This window comes from Chiloscyllium punctatum, chromosome 8 (assembly GCF_047496795.1).
Source record: "Chiloscyllium punctatum isolate Juve2018m chromosome 8, sChiPun1.3, whole genome shotgun sequence".
Taxonomy (NCBI): Eukaryota; Metazoa; Chordata; class Chondrichthyes; order Orectolobiformes; family Hemiscylliidae; genus Chiloscyllium; species Chiloscyllium punctatum.
Window position 1 is genome coordinate 121076556 of NC_092746.1, and position 20167 is coordinate 121096722.

The 20167-nt window shown below is 40.3% G+C and overlaps 1 protein-coding gene across 2 annotated transcripts in view; it reads right to left on the reverse strand.

Annotated features, from left to right (window-relative positions):
* mindy4 (MINDY lysine 48 deubiquitinase 4) overlaps nt 1-20167 on the reverse strand; it is a 220707-nt gene that overhangs the window by 42963 nt on the left and 157577 nt on the right. For both annotated transcript variants that reach the window (XM_072576365.1, XM_072576364.1), the window contains exon 14: nt 7417-7480. In XM_072576365.1, coding sequence (XP_072432466.1) covers nt 7417-7480 — 64 coding nt within the window. The remainder of the gene's footprint in view (nt 1-7416; nt 7481-20167) is intronic.

Sequence of the window (20167 nt, forward strand, 5' to 3'; positions counted from 1 at the left end):
TACCCTGAAGAACTTTTGCAGTGATATTCTGATACAATTGGTCTCCAATAATCACAGCCGTCTTTGTCTGCGTTAGGTATGACACCAAAGCACTTCTAGCTTTGCTAGGGCAACTAAACACCAGCCAAGTCAGCCATATGTTGCCTTGGTCTTAAGGATACATACTCTCAATCAACTTCTGGAATTCAGGTTATTTGAATCACGGTTGAAATGGGATCAGTAACCGAGTGTTCTAGTAGAACCCAAACTGAGTGTCAGTGATCAGGCTATCACGTGTCCTATCACACCTTGCATCACTCTGTCATTGATGGGGTTGGGAACTGGCACAAAGAGGGACAGTAATTGTTCAATGTGGATTTGGCTTGCTTTTTGTGGATACGACATTCCTAGGAAATTATTCACATTGTTGAGTAGATGCCAGAGTCGTAATTCCACTATAACAACTTGGCTAGGTCGAGATAGTAGCTTCAACCACAATGTCAGAGAAATTTCCCCTGTAACAGCCAGCCTGAATCAACAATTCATACAGAGTGGCGCACTAAATAGTCTTTTTGTTGTTTCTATTTACTAAATATGGAGATACTTCCCTGAACAAACTTGGTTTAGTATCTCATCCTAACACCAATAGCTCTGAAATGTCAGTCTAGATTACCTATTCAACTCCTGAAGCTATGACCACACAACATTTTTGCTTAGATGAGAGAATGGTAAAGATTCAGCCAAGCTGATGCTTACTGTTACAATCAATGTTGGATTAAGAACTAAATCATCATTCAACAATAAAAACAGGAATTGCTGGAAAAACTCAGCAGGTCTGGCAGCATCTGTGGAGAGAAATCAAAGTTAACATTTTGGGTCCAGTGACCCTTTTTTGAGACACTATCAGAGAGAGGAGCAGAACGTCTTCAAGGTGGACATGCCTGGAAGAGATGTGGCAGCGAGTTAAACAATGAATAAAAACAGAAATAACTGGATGAATCAGAAAAAAAACAAATTGCTGGAAAATTCAGGAGGTCTGGTAGTATCTGTGGAAAGAAGTCAGAGTTAACATTTCTGATCCAATGACGTTTTTCAGAGTTCAAAGTCACTTATCTAAAGCTATAAGGCCTCAATGTAAACAATCCATCGAGACAGGATTCCAACCAGTATTTGTATTGAAACAGAACCTGAATTTGCTGAAGCTTTTCATCTTGCCTTCACTAGAGCATGAATGTAAATCTGAAATGATCACAATTATTTGTACTATTTGAAAAGAGAGTACTGATTGATTGGTAAGCTGACTGATCATCTTAAATTAGTTGGTTGTGTAGCCACTAATGCAGTCAGAATTGTTGAACAAATGCTGCCCAATTGCAGAAACTCATCTGACAGTAAATTTTCTGTTTTGGGTTTTGCAAGTGAGAGTTGGTCAAGTGGAGTCTTCACTCAGCTTATGATCATGCTGTTTACTTTGATCAGTTAATCACTAGGATATACAGCCAATGTATCAAGCATGGGACCTGCACTGAAATTCATACGTATTATTAGTCACTTTTCTGACAGGCAGAGCATTCTCTGAATGAGAAATAACTCACAACGCATAGCCACAGTTAGTAGCAAGGCAAAGCAGGTTGCTTAACCTGTGTTCAGTTTTTTTTTAAACAAACTTCACCTTTTCCAGAGTAATTTGAGGTAGACCAGACATTTTGCAGACCTGAAAGATGTGGCCTTGGACCAGAGTTAGAGATCTACAATACAGAAAAAGAGCCTAACTACTCTAATCCAATTTTCCAGTACTTGTAACTTTGCACAACACACTGCAAACAATAATCTGATCAGGATATTTACTGTCCTACACTCAACCAGCCCACACTAACAACCAATTTCAGATAATCAGTCAAGTCTGATTCATGTTTTCTAGAACCACTCGTGTCAGGGACCCAATCTCTACAAACAAAACAAACATTTTCAAGCTTCACACCTTTTGACACCCAATACTTCCTCCTCCAGGGTAACACCTTGGTCAATCAGCAGCCTTTTCACCAATAGCATTAGTGACAGTAATAGTTTGAAATTTGGCATTCTTGCATTTGTCCCTTGGTGAGACAACCTTTCTATGATACACCTCTGTTTTCAGCCAATGCAGGTAAAGGCGTTAAAATCAGGGTGGGGGGCTGGAACTTGGGCCCTAGGCACCTAAAAACACATCCAGTCACCATGGAAGGATGAGGGCCTGAGCAACAGGCTGGATGAGTAGGCAAATCTGAGGACTCCAGGATTGTGGAAGGTTACAGGTAGGAAAGGAAACCAAGGATGAAACTTAAAACAAAGGTTATTTCTTTACTTAAAAAAAAGATAAGTAAGGAATTAAACTGACATTGCAATGAGAGTTGGATTTGAATTCCATTATTCCCCGCAGAATATATATATTTCACATACTGTGCTTATACAGAATACAAATGTGAGATAAAGAGTAAGAGAAGGAATACACTATTTATCCCTTAATTTACTGCTATGACACTGCACTATGTTCTATAAACCATTTAATCAAGCTATCTTTCCAGCTCAACAGAAGCCACATTTGAGACCCAGCACCTAATTAGATTTTAGAAGCTGCAATCAAACAGAGTGAGAACCTGAGCTATGAAAAACTGTAGAGTGCAGGGAACTTCTGTCAACACTGCAACTCTCCATGGGTTCAGCAAGTTGACAATCATTCAGGGTAGGAGGAGCTTGGAAAACTAACAGTTCAAAAAACAGTTTAGTATCTAATATCTCTCTGTAACTCTGGCTCCTTAAAGTTTAATTAAGCAGACTACAAAATTCTAGAAACATTACAAGATTAATCAAGTCCATTTTACTTTCAAAATCTGTTCTGACAAAGGAACAGGTCAGGATAGCTTAAGGGAACAAAGAGCGTTTTCTTTAAAGAATCATTAAATTTCAAATTAATGATGCATAACTTTAAGAATTATTTTTTATGTCTGTCTGTCAACAATTTAACTTAGTTCCCTGGGTGACAGGAAAATTAATCACAGATCAAATCTTTGCTCCCGATCAGCAGCGAGGGGACAGGAATTTTCTTCCTTTTCTCTTGGTGAATGAGGGTGGTATTGGTAGTGGTTATATGAGAGGGTTTATGTAAGCAAACAAAAGGGTAGTGTGTGGTAACCCTGCCACCTTCCTGCTTCTACACCTGATGATGTCCATGTTGGCAAAGGCTGTGGATGTCCTTTCCACACCAGCATCATTGAGGTCTTTAACCAACCAATCATAGCCACATTAAGGGCATTATCACCTTACTGGGGTCATTGACCCACTAATGGGAAATGGGCTCATCATGTGAGCATTGTAAATATTTTCTAACTAACATGGTCAGTGATGCCATTAAACACCTGAGGGACAGGTGGGAACTTGAACCCAGACCTCCGGGCTCAGAGCTAAGGGCAAAACCACAGCTCACATGGAAAGACTCTTGTGATACATTAGAAGCAAACTATATTGGGGATTCGTGTTGAAGCATTCAAGTGCTTGAGTGACGGACCTGGCACCGAGGGTGGGAGGCAGCTACTCGGGAGTCATTCGCTCTTTCCCAGGTGAGCCTCACCCCTTGACACCCATCCTATTAATTAGAGCTACTGATTTAATTTGCCAACATCTCATGGTCTTAAGTGCTCCAGGGGTACTTAATTCTGGGTAAAGGCTTGTCAAGTACCTGGGTTACCGTTGATGAAGCAAACTGTCCTAGAACGAAGCAATATGAGGATCTCATCAGCTCTTCAGCTGGTTCCTCTTTTGTTAGTTAACACAGAATGTAGAATTCAAGACCTACTCCAAAGGTCTGAGTATATGATTCAAAATGATACAATCAGTGTAGGACAGAGGAAGCTGTTGAAGGTGCTGTGTTTTGGATGAGACACCAAACCAAGGCTTCTCCTTTCAGGTGGCTACAATAGCACCTATAGCAATATTTTGACAACGAAGTGATTTCCTCCAGTATTTGAGCAATATTTAGTTCACAAGTAGATGATCTGGTCATTATCACAACATGGTTTGAGAATTTGCTGCACACAAATTGCAGTCACGTTGCCTACATTACTACAGTGGCTACAACTCTATGGAAGACCCAAGGTCATCAAAGTTGCTTTATAAATAGAAGGTTATTTTTTCCTTATTGCCTGTTTTCTGAGGAAGCGTGTTACTTTAAAAACTGAAATTACATCCACAGATCTGGGAATCTTCAACTGACATCACTACATTATAGTGAAATTTACTTAACCAGTGTTTATTGAAGCAGGTGCTACTTACTGTTACAACTTATATCTACCCTTAAGTTAACACAAACACATGTCTAAACATGTGACTTTCCTTTTGTGTGGAGGTGCTTCTATATGTTTGCATCTTCATAGCAAGTTGTTGAACTAATAAGCTTTTAAGGAAGGAAATAATTCATAGCTCCCAAGGGAAACTGAATACACAGAGAATGCCATGTTTACTCTGAGATGATCATCTAATTGATGGCATACACATGTCCATGAATGTCATGTAATGGAATAGGTAGAACAGCTGATAGTGAATGTACATTCAAAAATGTGCAGACTACTTCCTTCTATATACAAAAGGTAAGAGTTACAGCTATGCATTCTGAACAGATGAAATAAACTCCTGTCAGCTACTAAATGTTGCTATACTGTTGGATTATTGATACACGTTATGCAACTAAGTAGATTTAATTTTTAATTCTATTCTTCAACAATATGGTTCATCACCAACTGAATGGAGTTAAAGTATATATGCAGATAACTTCAAGCTAGATGAGAGAGACACCAATAGAAGGGTGAATCGACAGGGTTAATTAAAGTAAGGATGCTGGAGTCGATCATGGGTTGAATGGCCCAATTACGCAAATGATTAGATAGGTTTAGAATATTTTAGGTAATGTTTAGATGAGTTAATCAAAGAATAGCTTTCTTCATTGGCTTATCACACAAGGATTCTCATACATAAATTTAAGATTTTGGGCAAGACATAGGAGGAAGTTTTTTTTGTGTTAATGACCTTGATCCCATTGCTCTCAGGGCTGGTGACAGTACAGAAGATCGATGATTTTAAAAAGGAAATTGTTTAGATGATTAAAAAATAAATACAGGGTACAGCAGGGAAATCAGACTGATTTGACCGCCCTCCACAGATCATTGATGGAATTGATAGGCCAAATGGCATTCTTTCTGAGCCAATATGACAGTGTAAATACATGCCTATGATCAACATTTTAAGTAAATGGGATGATTATAGTATTTTTCAAGATGGATTAACTTTGTTCACTGGTATTTGGATCAGGCAGTATGAACCAATGCAATCTATCAGGGTCCAACGCCTGGGAACCAGATGACTCTTTCCCATTGCTCATTGTGCACAACTTGAGGCACGGGCTAAAGTTGCAGTTGTGGACGCTATTTACTTAGGTTTACCTGCAAAGAATTCATATATAGGCAACTCCTTTGAATTGAGAAGAAAGAACCTAATTGGTGCCTTATCAAAGTGCTTCATGATTTCAAATACCTTTATTACGGCAACCCTTCTATGTTCAACAGACCCCATGTGTTCTTTCTTTCCTGACAGATACAAACTTGTCTTTCTATTATTACATGTTTGACTATTTATTGCATCATCTCCAGTGGCTTTGAAAGGTGGAGACTGCAAATGCACACAATACTCTAGTCAGGGTCTATGTAAGACTTAATACATATTTTTGCACAACTTCATTAATTCTCAAATCTATCCCCCTGGAATATAGTCAAGTGCTTGGTTTGTCTTAATTTTTTTTTAAATTAACAGATTTCTCAATTTAACATGTTTCAAATTATTGGGTTATTGAAGTTTTGTTCAAGCAAAATGCACTTTTTAATTATCTGAAGACTATCCAAATTATAAATGTTAATATTCTAAAAAGTTCTATTTTCTTCTAATGAACTTGCCCAGCATGCCTAGCTGTTGCTGTCTATCAGAATCTAGTTTCTGTGTTACTGCTGCTGTTTCAGGGAAAGTGGGTGCTCTCTTGCAGGAGTACATTAATTGGCGATTTTTGAAATTCCCATCGACACTTGACTTGAAATGAGAATAAAAATGAAGTCTAAATGATGCTGCTTTCAACTTCAATGAACAAAAACATGTGGAAAGTAATAGCTGCACAAAAATGCAAATAAATGCACCAAATTCGACATCAAATTATTAGGGAACTCAATCAGAGAAGATAGAGGAAAATTATCTGTACTGGTTAAGGTGTCTGGGACTGCAGGGTGCAGAGTTTAAAATTTGGAGCCAGACATTTCAGAATTGAAATTAGAAAAAACTTCACAACAAAGTTTTGTAGAAGTTTTGAATTCCCTTCCAGAAAGAGCAATTGATGTTGCATAAATTATTAATTTTGGAATGTTGAGAGATTTTTAACCACTAGTGGTATGAGTATTATGGGGTAACGGTGAATACCTGGATATATGTATATACTAGACGTCAGATCAGGCACAACTTCATTCACGATTGATCAGGTTCAAGGGGGCAAACTACTGACTCCTATTCCAATGTTGCCAGTAACCAAGACATTTTTTGGAGAGGGGTTAAGAAAGGACACAGTCTCATAAAATAAAATTAATTCCTTCGGAACTCTATCCTTCTTCATTAGTTACTAAGGCACAACTTCTGACAAGAGCGTTTTTGTGTGCAGTAATTGTCTTCGGCTTATATTTCAGAACTGCTACTGAGACGTTAGATCTTTTGGAGCTGTTTCAAGCTTTTCCTTAAACTTTTTGTTCATTTTTTTTGTTTGCTGAGTAAGACTGAACTAATTACTTGTAATAAACAAAACTAAACAATATTAATACCTTAACGGCACAGCTTTTCCCAAATTAAGTTCCCGGGCAGTTGGTCATTGTTACTGCAAGTGGGACACAGATCTCAAAAATAAATTAACTTTACTATGACAATTTGACATCTCTTTATTCATGAAAACTATCCAGAAGCATGCAATTCTCAAAACATTATTCTATTATTAATTCCCATAATGTAGGGATTAAGATGTTAACATTGTTCAATTTTTGTTTCCTGCCGATAGTCATTCCAAACCATTTAGCTTAAAAACCAGCAAAAGAACATAGCAAAATTATTTTTTTTAATAAACTTGCCATTAGAAATATTTGAACTGCCCTGATACTGTTCATCCTTAGATATCCCACAGATATGGAGGAGATGCCTCCCAAGTAGCACAACCAAGATTAGAAGTACATCATCAGCCAGGGAATTGACTCTCAGCTTCTTCACTGCATTCTTTCAATATGTCATAGCCGAGTGCATGTTTCAAACATAAATTATGTAGTTGGTGAAAGAACACAACCTGCCATGTTTTTCACCTCACTAGTTCCAGAGAGACGTGGTACTGACCTGTGTACAGTATCCATGAGCTCCAATTAGCGTAGTGCTGGGAACATCAAAGTCTGATTTTACTCTGGAAAAACACAAAATATTAATAGTTTAAATAAAATGTTGTGATTATTCAATTTTGGAAGGAGTGAAGCCAAGAGCTAATACATCATGCCTACATTGTCCCTTTGCTTAATGACTATGACTGCATGAAGTTAAAAAAAAATCAAAAATTTCAAATCACTGATTTACAAAATCCATTGAAAATAACAAGGAGCAAAAATTAAGGAAAGTCAATGATGAAAGCAATAATTTTGCCCAAAGTTCTAATATTCTTATTCTCAAATGGGGCAGTGAATAGTGTCCCTACCTCTGGATCAGAAGTTCTAGGTTCAAGTCCCACTCAGAGATAATGTAGTCATCTGGTTGTAAACCTGGAAATCCTTCCAACGCATGCAGGTGGCAAAAGCAGGACAGATTCCCAGTCAACTACGTGATCTCCCATGTGATGGAAGGGAGGTCGAACTTCTACCATCATTATCTGTAGCTCCAGACTACAAAGTAAAGGGAAAGTTGCAACAGTCCTCCGGGACCATAAGCCTGCTCTCTCATTCGAGATAGAGAAACACAACCAGTGGTGGTTTCACCAGAGGGTCACAGCATGCCTTAGGTGAAAGGGGAATTTGAGAACAAAGTGTTCATTCCAGACCACATGCATGTAAAATGTGCCCAATGCCAAAGCAACTCAGACTTCATGAATGAACTGCAAATGCAACCACTACTCTCCAAATGTGGCATCTAGCTATATTTCAAATGACCCTAACATTGTTGCCATTATTAACCGGGAGAAAGTGAGGACTGCAGATGCTGGAGATCAGAGTCAAAAAGTGTGCTGCTGGAAAAGCACAGCAGGTCAGGCAGCATCAGAGGAGCAGGAGAGTCAACATTTCAAGCATAAGTCTGATAAAGATAAATACTTTTAAGTATAGGCTTGCTGTAAGTCTACAATAGTGAGTAGAATAGGTTCTTTATTGATTATATGTTTTTATTGGGATCTGTCTCTTGATTAAATTTTAAAAATATAAGCCATAAATATTAAGTTAGCCTGGAGCAGTGTTTTGGAGACCAATAAGTTGGTGCTATTTTCTGGGTCTGTAGATTGGAAGGAGCAAAATGGCCTTTAGTAGAGTGATATGTTCTTCTTGTCAGATGTGGGAGTTTCGGGAGAGTTTAAGGGTTACTGAGGATTATATCTGTAATAAATGTTGTTTGGTGCGAATCCTGTCAGATCGAATGGATCAGTTAGAGCAACGGTTAGAGGCAATGAGGAATTTACAAGAGCTAGGGGGTGTGATTGTTGGCAGTTATAGGAAGGGAGAAAAGCCGCATATACCTTTCTTGGGTTAACTCCAAGAAAGGTAGGAGAGATAGGCAGGTAGTACAGGAGTCTTCTGTGGCTATCCCCATTTCAAATAAGTATGCAGTTTTGGAAAATGCAGGGGGTAATGGAATTTCAGGGGAATATAGCATGAACAGCTACGTTTCTGGTATCAAGACTGGCTCTAATATAATGAGAGGTACATTGGGTTCCAAGCAATCGATTGTGTTAGGGGACTCTCTAGTCAGGGGGACAGACAGATGTTTCTGTGGCCAGCAGTGAAAATTCAGAATAGTGTGTTGCCTCCCTGGTGCCAAGATCAAGGATGTCTCAGAGAGGGTGCAGAATGTTCTCAAAGGGGAGATGGACCAGCAGAAGGTCATTGTACACATTCGTTCCAATGACATAGGAAGGGAAAAGGATGAGATTCTGAAGGGAGAATATAGAAAGTTAGGCGAGAATTTAAAAAGGAGGTCCTCGAGGGTAGCAATATCTGATTACCCCCAGAGCTAGTGAGGGTAAGAAGAGGAGGACAGAGCAAATGAATACGTGGTTGAAGAGCTAGTGTATGGGAGAAGGATTCACATTTTTATATCATTGGAATCTCTTCTGGGGTAGAAGTGACATGTACAAGAAGGATGGATCACACCTGAACTGAAAGGGGACTAATATACTGGCAGGGAGATTTGCTACAGTTGCTCAGGAGGATTTAAGCTAGTAAGGAGATAGGGTGGGACCCAGGGAGATACTGAGGAAAGAGATCAATCCGAGACTGCGACAGTTCAGAACAGAAGCGAGTCAAACAGTCACGGCAGGCAGGAACAAAGCATGACTGATAGAGGAAACTGCATTTATTTCAATGCAAGAGACCTAACAGGGAAGGCAGATGAACTCAGGTCATGGTTAGGAACATGGGACTGGGATACCAGAGCAATTACAGAAACGTGGCTCAAGGATAGACAGGACTGGCAGCTTAATGTTCCAGGATACAAGTGCTACAGGAAAGATAGAAAAGGGAGGCGAGAGAGGAGGGGGAGTAGCGTTTCTGATCAGGAATAGCATTACAGCTGCGCTGAGGGAGAATATTCCCGGAAATACATAAGGGAAGATATTTGGGTGGAACTGAGAAATAAGAAAGGGATGATCGCCTTATTGGGATTGCATTATAGACCCCCTAATAGTCAGAGGGAAATAGAGAAACAAATTTGTAAGAATATCTCAGCTATCTGTAAGAATAATAGGGTGGTTATGGTAGGGGATTTTAACTTTCCAAACACTGACTGGAACTGCCATAGTGTTAAGAGTTTAGATGGAGAGGAATTTGCTCAGACTGTACAAGAAAATTTTCTGATTCAGTATGTGGATGTACCTACTCGAGAGGGTGCAAAACTTGACCCACTCTTGGGAAATGAAACAGGGCAGGTGACTGAGGTGTCAGTGGGGGAGCACTTTGGGGCCAGCGACCACAATTCTATTAGTTTTAAAATATTGATGGAAAAGGATAGACCAGACCTAACAGTTGAAGCTCTAAATTGGAGCAAGGCTAATTTTGATGTATTAGGCAAGAATTTTCAAAAGCTGATTGGGGGTAGATGTTCGCAGGTAAAGGGATGGCTGGAAAATGGGAAGCCTTCAGAAATGAGATAATGAGAATCCGGAGAAAGTAGATTCCTGTTTGGGTGAAAGGAAAGGCTGGGAGGTGTACGGAATGCTAGAAAACTGGAGAAATTGAGGGTTTGGTTAAGAAAAAGAAGGTAGCATATGTCAGGTAGAAACAGGAGAGATTGAGTGATTCCTTAGAAGAGTAAAAAGGCAGTAGGAGTATACTTAAGAGGGAAATCAGGAGGGCAAAAATGGGACATGAGATAGCTTTGGCAAATAGAATTAAGGAGAATCCGAAGGATTTTTACAAATATATTAAGGACAAAAGGGTAACTAGGGAGAGAATAGGACCCCTCAAAGATCAGCAAGGCAGCCTTTGTGTGGAGCCACAGGAAATGAGGGAGATACTAAACAAGTATTTTGCATCAGTGTTTACTGTGCAGAAGGACATGGAAGATACAGAATGTGGGGAAACAGATGCTGACATCTTGAAAAATGTCCGTATTACAGAGGAAGAAGTGCTGGATGTCTTGAAATGCATTAAGGTGGACCAGATCAGTTGTACCTTTGAACTCTGTGGGAAGCTAGGGAAGTGATTGCTGGGCCCCTTGCTGAGATAGTCATATCACTGAAATTCACAGGTAGGTGCCAGAAGACTGGAGGTTGGTTAACATGGTACCATTATTTAAGAAAGATGGTAAGGACAAGCCAGGGAACTATAGACCAGTGAGCCTGACGTCAGTGGTGGGCAAGTTGTCGGAGGGAATCCTGAGGGACATGATGCATATGTATTTAGAAAGGCAAGGACTGATTAGGGATAGTCAACATGGCTTTGTGTGTGGGAAATCAGGTCTCACAAACTTGATTGAGCTTTTTGAAAAAAGTAACAAAGAGGATTGATGAGGGCAGAGCAGTAGATGTGATCTATATGGACTTCAGTAAGGCGTTCGACTAGGTTCCCTATGGGACACTGATTAGCAAGGTTAGATCTCATGGAATACAGGGAGAACTAGCCATTAGGATACAGAATTGGCTTGAAGGTGAGAGGCAGAGGGGGGTGGTGGAGGGTTGTTTTTCAGACCGGAGGCCTGTGACCAGTGGAGTGCCACAAGGATCAGTGCTGGGTCTACGGCTTTTTGTCATTCATGCAAATTATTTAGATATGAACATAGGAGATATAGTTAGTATGTTTGCAGGTGACACCAAAATTGGAGGTGCTGTGGACAGCGAAGAACGTGACCTCAGATTACAACGGGATCTTGATCAGATGGGCCAATGGGCTTAGAAGTGGCAGATGGAGTTTAATTCAGATAAATGTGAGTTGCTGCATTTTGGGAAAGCAAATCTTAGCAGGACTTGTACACTTAATGGTCAGGTCTGAGGGACTGTTGCTAAACAAAGAGACCTTGGAGTGCAAGTTCATAGCTCCTTGAAAGTAGAGTTGCAGGTAGATAGGATACTGGAGAAGGCATTTGGTATGCTTTCCTTTATTGTTCAGAGTATTGAGTACAGGATTCTGGATTAGTGGTGCTGGAAGAGCACAGCAGTTCAGGCAGCATCCAAGTAGCTTCGAAATCGACATTTCGGGCAAAAGCCCTTAATCAGGAATAAAGGCAGTGAGCCTGAAGCGTGGAGAGATAAGCTAGAGGGTGGGGGTGGGGAGAAAGTAGCATAGAGTACAATGGGTGAGTGGGGGAGGGGTTGAAGGTGATAGGTCAAGGAGGAGAGGGTGGAGTGGATAGGTGGAAAAGAAGATAGGCAGGTCGGACAAGTCCGGACAAGTTATGGGGACAGTTACTGAGCTGAGAGTTTAGAACTAGGTTGAGGTGGGGGAAAGGGGAAATGAGGAAACTGTTGAAGTCCACATTGATGCCCTGGGGTTGAAGTGTTCCGAAGCGGAAGATGAGGTGTTCTTCCTCCAGGCGTCTGGTGGTGAGGGAGCAGTGGTGAAGGAGGCCCAGAACCTCCATGTCCTCGGCAGAGTGGGAGGGGGAGTTGAAATGTTGGGCCACGGGGCGGTGTGGTTGATTGGTGCGGGTGTCCCGGAGATGTTCCCTAAAGCGCTCTGCTAGGAGGCGCCCAGTCTCCCAAATGTAGAGGAGACCGCATCGGGAGCAACGGATACAATAAATGATATTAGTGGATGTGCAAGTAAAACTTTGATGGATGTGGAGTTTTTACCTTATTGAGTACAGGAGTTGGGTGGTCATATTGTGGCTGTACAGGATGTTGGTTAGGCCACTAAGAATATTGCATGCAATTCTGGTATCCTATCGGAAGGTTGATGTGAAACTTGAAAGGGTTCAGAAAATATTGACAAGGATGTTGCCAGGGTTGGAGGATTTGAGCTATAGGGAGAGGCTGAATACACTGGGGCTGTTTTCCCTGGAGCGTTGAAAGCTGAGGGGTGACCTTATAGAGGTTTACAAAATTATGAGGGGCATGGATAGGATAAATACATAAAATCTGTTCCCTGGGGTGGGGGAGTCCAGAACTAGAAGGCATAGGTTTAGGGTGAGAGGGAAAAGATATAGAAGGGACTTAAGGGGCAATCTTTTCACACAGAGGATGGTGCGTGCATGGAATGAGCTGCCAGAGGAAATGGTGGAGGCTGGTACAATTGCAACATCTAAAAGGCATCTGGATGGGTATATGAATAGGAAGGGTTTAGAGGGATATGGGCCAAGTGTTGGCAAATGGGACTAGATTAGGTTGGGATATTTGGTTGGCATGGACAAGTTGGATCAAACGGTCTGTTTCCATGCTGTACATCTCTATGACTCTAAAAGCTTATGCTCAAAACATCAACTCTCCTGCTCCTCTGAGGTGTCTGACCGGCTGTGCTTTTCCAGCACCATACTTTTCGAATATTATTCACCTGCCTGTCAAACATTTAACCTTCAAAGTAAAGTTATGCTTGCTTAAATCCAGATTTAAGATGTGAGATGTGAGAGATTAGAGATAGACACCAAGGATTATTTCAATAGCACTGTACTTTAGGTAACATTAAACAAGAGGCAGGTACATTGAAGATGGTTCGCTCACTAAAATCAACTTTAATGGCAAGTGGGACGAGGGCAAAACCCACAACTTGACCAATGAATAAGCCAGAGCCCGGCATATATCCCAACAGTTAAAAGATCAAATGATTGAGTTGGCTGTAGATTACCTTCTGGTAAATTTCATCTCCCATTTCCCAAATACCAACCTTCTCATTACAACTACAAACTATGTCTTCAATGACTCCACAATTATTGGATCAATTTTTCCTGCCTAAAATTTCAGAGCTGAAAAATGTGTTGCTGGAAAAGCGCAGCAGGTCAGGCAGCACCAAAGGAGCAGAGGAATCGACGTTTCGGGCATAAGCCCTTCCTCATTCCTGAAGAAAGGCTTATGCCCGAAACGTTGATTCTCCTGCTCCTTTGATGCTGCCTGACCTGCTGCGCTTTTCCAGCAACACATTTTTCAGCTCTGATCTCCAGTATCTGCAGTCCTCACTTTCTCCTGCCTAAAATTTCAGAAGAGATAATTTACTCCTAACTGCCCTCAAGTAAGCACGGCAGCGATATTTACTGCTGGTCTGGTTCAAATTTATCCCTTCTAAAGCTGTGCTGTTGTCATCCCTTATCAATCGCAATCATATCGTCACTTGTGACAAAGTACTTACTCAATGAAATGATTTAATGAAATTGTTAGTGAAAATATTTAATGAAATCTTCCTTACCAGTAGCATGCCCAGAACTAAATTTAGGTATCAAAATTTCTTTCAAACTGCAGAAGAAGAAATAGGAGGTGGATTTTAAGGTTTTTTTTTGAAAACTGACAAATCAGAGTCAAACGTAAAGAATCATAGAATCCCTACAGTGCTGAAAAGGCCAAATACATTAAGAGCAATGACATACACTAAGTGCAAAAAGAGAGAGAGAGTAGGGGTCCATAAAGATCAACAAGGACATCTTTGTGTTGAACCTAAGAACACGGGAGATATATTAAATGAATATTTTTCATCAGTTTTTACTTTGGAGAAAAAAAGAGGCTAGACAACTGAGGGAAATAAATATTGATGTTTTGAAAACAGTTCACATTACAGAAGAGGAATGCTGGAGGTCTTAGAAAACACAGGAGGTGGATAAATCGCCGGGATCTGATCAAGTGTATCCGAGGACGTTGTGGGAAGTTAGGGAGGAAATTACGGGGCCCCTTACAGAAATATGTGTGTCATGGGTGACATGTTGGAGGACTGGAGGGTGGCTAATGTTGTGCCTTTATTTAAGAAAGGCTGTAAGGAGAAGCCTGGCAACCATAGACCTGTGAATCTGACATCAGTGGTGGGTAAGTTGTTGGAGATGATTCTGAAAGATAGGATTTATGCGCTTTTGGAGATGCAAGGAATGATTAGGGATAGTCAGCTTGGTTTTGCACAAGGAAAATCATATCTCACAAATTTGATTGAATTTTCTGAGGAAGTAACCAGAAACATTGAGAATGACAGAGCAGTAAATATTGTTTATTTGGCCTTTAGTAAAGCCTTTGACAAGTTTCCACATGGAAGACTAATTAGTCAAGTGAGATCACATAGAATTCAGAATAAGCTTTCAAATTGGATACAAAGTTTGTTTTACAGTAGGGGAGAGAGGGTAGTGGTGGAGGCTTGTTTTTCAGACTGGAGGCCTGTGTCCCACGTTATTCACAGGATCAGTACTGTGTCCGATTTTGTCTGTCATGTATACAAACGACTTGGATGGGAATATAGAAAACATGGTTAGTAAGTTTGCAGGTGACACCAAAGTTGTTGGTACAGTGAAGAAAGTTATCGGTACAGTGAAGAAAGTTATCTAAGATTACAAAGAGATCTTGATCAATTGAGTTAATGCGCTGAGAAGTGGCAGACAGAGTTTAATTTGGATAAAGGTTAGGTATTGCAATTTAGTAAAATAAAGAAGAGCAGGGCCTACACAATTAATGGTAGGGCCCTGGGTAGTGAACAGAGATACCTAGGGGATCAGGTAAGTAATTCTTTGAAATTCGCGTCACAGATAGACAGGGTGGTTATGGCCGCATTAAGCATGCTTGCCTTCACTGCTCAAACCTTTTGAGTATAGGAGTTGGGACGTCACTTTGAAATTGTATAGAACATATGAGGCTTCTTCTGGAATACTGAGAGCAGTTCTGGTCACCCTGTTAGAGAAAGGTTATTGTTAAACTGGAGGGGGTTCAGAAAAGATTTACAAGGATGTTGCCAGGAATGGAAGGTTTGAGTTATAGGCTGGGACTCTTTTCACTGAAACCTAGCAGGTTGAGGGATGAACTCAGTAAGGTTTATAAAATCATGAGGGGCACAGATAATGTGAATATCATGGGTATTTTCCCAAAGGTGAGGGAGTTAAAAACTAGGAGCATATTTTTAAAATGACAGGAGAAAGATTTAAAAAGGACATGAGGGGTAACTTTTTACATAGAATGGTTAGTGATTGGAATAGACTGCCAGAGAAAATTGGAGACGCAGGTACAGTTAAAATATTTAGATGACATTTGGATAATGTTGCAAAGCTAGTCCCTTTTCTTCCAAAATCTTTTCTCAAGGAGACTATGTCCTTAGTTTTTTTCAGTGGGGTTGAAAATTGGTCCCAGTTCTGATTAGACTGGTTTGGTACGGAGATTAAAGGGAATTGAGAGGCCTTTTTGTTTACATGTAAACAGATGAGACTTCAGACCAAAGTGGTCATGTTTTAGAAGCGACCTGTATAATGAAAGGGGAGTGGTCAGCTCTCTAGCTGAGCAGTTCAGTCCAGAACTAGTTAGGAGCTCAGCTGTGTGGAACCTCTTCCTCTCTCCTTCTGCCTTTCTAACGTCAACCTGTAAACATGTGTTCCATTTTTTTTAAGATGGTTTGCTTATTGGGGCTGTTGTGCATATTTGGAATAGCTTAATTAAGTCTAGTTTGGATAGACCGAGTTCTGAGAGGTTCTTTATTCTGTTCTTTGTGTTTCATTGTGTAATTTTATAAATAAATTTTTGTCTGTTTTAAAACATGGTAGACAACCCCCCACCCCCGAAACAAGCTGCAAAGTTATGGTCTAGACTGCCTGCATAGGAATCTTTTGAGTGGTGTGGCTTAGTCCATAACAGATTTGGGGCTCTCTGTGGGATTTTAAACAGCCAGTGGTAGGTGCCAGTGTCTTTATTTCGGGTGTTGGTTTGGTTGGGGAAACAAAGCTTGGGATAGTAATGGCTCTTTCAGTCACCAAAAGTTTTCTGGAAGTGGATGCAGTGACTTTGGAAGTTTTGCAAAAGGTGAATAAAACCAAGCTGCTGGAATTAGCAGACAAGCTGGAATTGGAACTGCCTGCTCCCGTGAGGAAAGAAGAGATAATTACAGCAGTAGTTCAGCATTTAAGCTTGCCAGAGAAACCATCAGAATCCATAGAGATGGCAAGAATTCAATTGCAAATGAAGCAGCTTCAGGTAGAGGCGAGAGAGAAGAAAAGGGAAGCGGAAATGAAACAGTTTGAGTTACGATTAAAAGCAGAAGAGAGGAAAAAAGAGAGAGCAGCAGAAGAGGAAAAAGAGAGAGAGCTTTTGAACTTCAGAAATTGACACTTAAAAAGGAAAGTCAGCTTAAAAAAGGCTGGAGAGAAAGGCTGAAGGTAACCTTAGCGAGGAAGTAGTGCGAACGCATGTGGAAGAGCAGAGAGTTAAAACAGCAAGATTAGCAGCTGAGGTGGCTGATGATTATGAGGTGATCCATAAAACACGGTTTGGCTTCCAGAATCAACTTCAGTCCATGAGGGATAGAAACTGGGGCAAAAAGAAATCCTCACATAGCAAGGGAAAGGTAGATCTCAGTGAAAATCAAAAGGAGAACTTACCACAGGGTAAAAAACAAACCCTTGAGGGGGACAAAGAAGTTAAAAGCTCCATTACTTTCATTGTAATAAAGTGAGCCACACGAAATCACAGTAGTGGTGGGCTAGGAGAAAGCCAGATGTAGGAAAACTGGACAAGCCTGGGAGTTTTGTTGGACTGTATGCGCCTCAGAGTGTACAAGATGTTCTGAGGTTGATTACGTTGGAAGTGCCAGATCTGATTTTAAAAAATGTACATGCAAGGGTAAAGTTTATTCACATAGGCCAGGAGTAGCAGGTAAAGAGGTTACAATATTAAGGGACACAGAATCCTCTCAGTCTGTGACGCTGAAGGATGAGGAGATATGTACTCCTAAGGGACTACTGCCAGAAATGGTACTGGTAACAGGAATTCATGGTGAGACAAAAAGTGCTTAATTATGTAAAGTGAGACTAGAGAGCCCAGAGAAGAGTGGAGAATTTGTGGTAGGAGTCTTGGACAACTCTCAGCTCCAGGAATGCAATCTGCCCTTGCAAATGACATAGCTGATTTACCGGTAGGCATGCTGCCTAATCTAGTTGAAAAGCTAGTGGAGATGCAGGCAACTGAAGAAATGAAGAATGCTTATCCAGGAATTCTCCCAGATTGTGTGATCACAAGGTCACAGAGGCACAAGTTGAAGCAGGAGAAAAGGCACAGATAAAGAAGCTGACATAGTTTTCCGAGATTTTTTTGTTCAGATAAGTGGGACAGAGCAGGAGCAACTAGATAAACATGCAAGTACCTTTAGCTCTGCTGAGCTTATCGAATTACAGCAGAAAGATGAGAACTTAAGACAGTTGTATCAAAAGGCATTTACAGAGAAGAGTGAATGCATCCCTGTGTGTTACTATTTAACGAATAATGTCTTAATGAGGAAATGGAGACCATCACACATTCAAGCAGATGGGAAATGGGCAGAGATTCATCTGCCAGTAGAGTACAGGAAGGACTTTACTACAGAGGACTTTAGAAGCTGTAGAGTGCAATTGAGCATGATCAAATCAGGTATGATCTCATTGAACAGCAGAGCAGACTTGATGAGTCAAATAGCCTACACCTATTCCTACATCTTATGACATGATGGTCAGTTTGAAAGTGAGAAGTGTGGATCAAAGGTTAATTTCTTAAATGCAAATAAGGGCAATTAGTTTTGCAAAAGGTGAATAAAACCAAGCTGCTGGAATTAGTTAAAGTGAACTGAGAAAATGTTTTAAAAAAACAAATGTTGAAAATTTTAAGAAGATATTTCATAGCTCTCATTAAAATCTCAATTTCTCAATGGAAAATGAGTAAGCAACACTTATCTAGTGACTAAATAAGTATGATAAAGATCTGTGAAAATTACTGAAGAATTACTAAAATCAAAAATAAGAGGATCAAATTAAAGTAGGAGAGAAAGTGAGCTAGAAATATATAAAAGTAGATGATAAAGAGTTTATACAAGCATTTAAAAAGGAAAGAGTAACTTGAGTATTGGTCCCTTAGAGGGATAAACTAGGAAATGAATCATACTAAAGAAAATGGTAAAGCATTGATTTGGAATTTTCACAGTAGAAAACAAGGAACACTTGTAATTCAAGAGGTAAAAGGTAGGGAGGAATCTAAAACAATTGCAGTCACTAGGGTAAAAGGTACTAGGAAAACAATTAGAACTAAAGACCTGAAAGCCCACTCAGCCTGATGGGCCACGTCCTAGAATATTAAGAGGATTTACTGCAAAGAAAGGAGATGCATTGATATTAAAATCCTCCCAAATTCTGTGGATTTTAGATTGGTCCCCGCAGATTGCAAATGTAACACAAATATGGCAAATTCAAGAAAGGAAGTGGAGACAAAGCAGGAAAGTACCAGTTGCCAAATATCTGTCATAGGGAAAATGCTCGATTCCAATTTTGAGGAGGTAATAACAGGACATTTAGAAAAACATAATACCATCAGTCAACATAACTTTGGGACATCATGTTTGACTAAGTTTTGGAATTGTTTGAGGATGTAAAAACCAACATGGATAATGAGAATCTTATTCCCTACAGTGTGGAGACTAGCCCTTTGACCTAACAAGCCCACACCGACCTTCCGAAGAATAACCCACCCAGACCCACTTCCCTCTGACTAAAGCACCTTTCACTACGGACAATTTAGCGTGGCCAATTCACCTGTCCTGCACATTTTTGGAGTGTGGGAGGAAACCGGAGCACCCGGAGAAAACCCACACAGACACGGGGAAAACATGCAATCTCCACACCCAAGGCTGGAATCGAACCTGGGAACCTGGTACTGGAAGGCAGCAGTGCTAACTGCTGAGCTACCATGCCATTCAAGGATTTATATCAGGGGTAGCCTATTAGCATCATTTGAAAAGAAAATGAAATAAAAAGGCTCATTGTTAGGTTAGCAAGTTGTAACTAGTGGAGTTCTACAGGGATCAGTGCTGAACCCTCAAATACTTAGAGCCTCTATGTCTTGAATAAAGTGACACAGGTATTGTTGATAATACAGACAGGAAGGAGAGTACATTGTCAAGACAATAATCTAAATCCCAAAGAATCTAAATGAGTCAGCAAAACTTTGGCAGATGGAGTTGAGTGTGAGAAAATGTGAACATGGCCTTGAACTTGAAATGAAAAAGCAGTATATAATTCAAATCGAGAGAGCCTGCAGATCTTTACTGTGCAGAGGAGACTAGATGTTGCTCACATGAATCACACATTAATATGCAATTACATGTGATTAGGAAAGCAGATGGAATGTTATAATTTCTTGCAAAGGGATTAAGCATGAAAGTCGAAGAGTGTTGCAACAGCTGTAAGGGCTTTATGACACTGTCTTTGGAGTACTATATACAGTTTTTGTCTCATTCAAGAAATAATATGATTATACAAAACAGTTCAGAGATAGTTCATT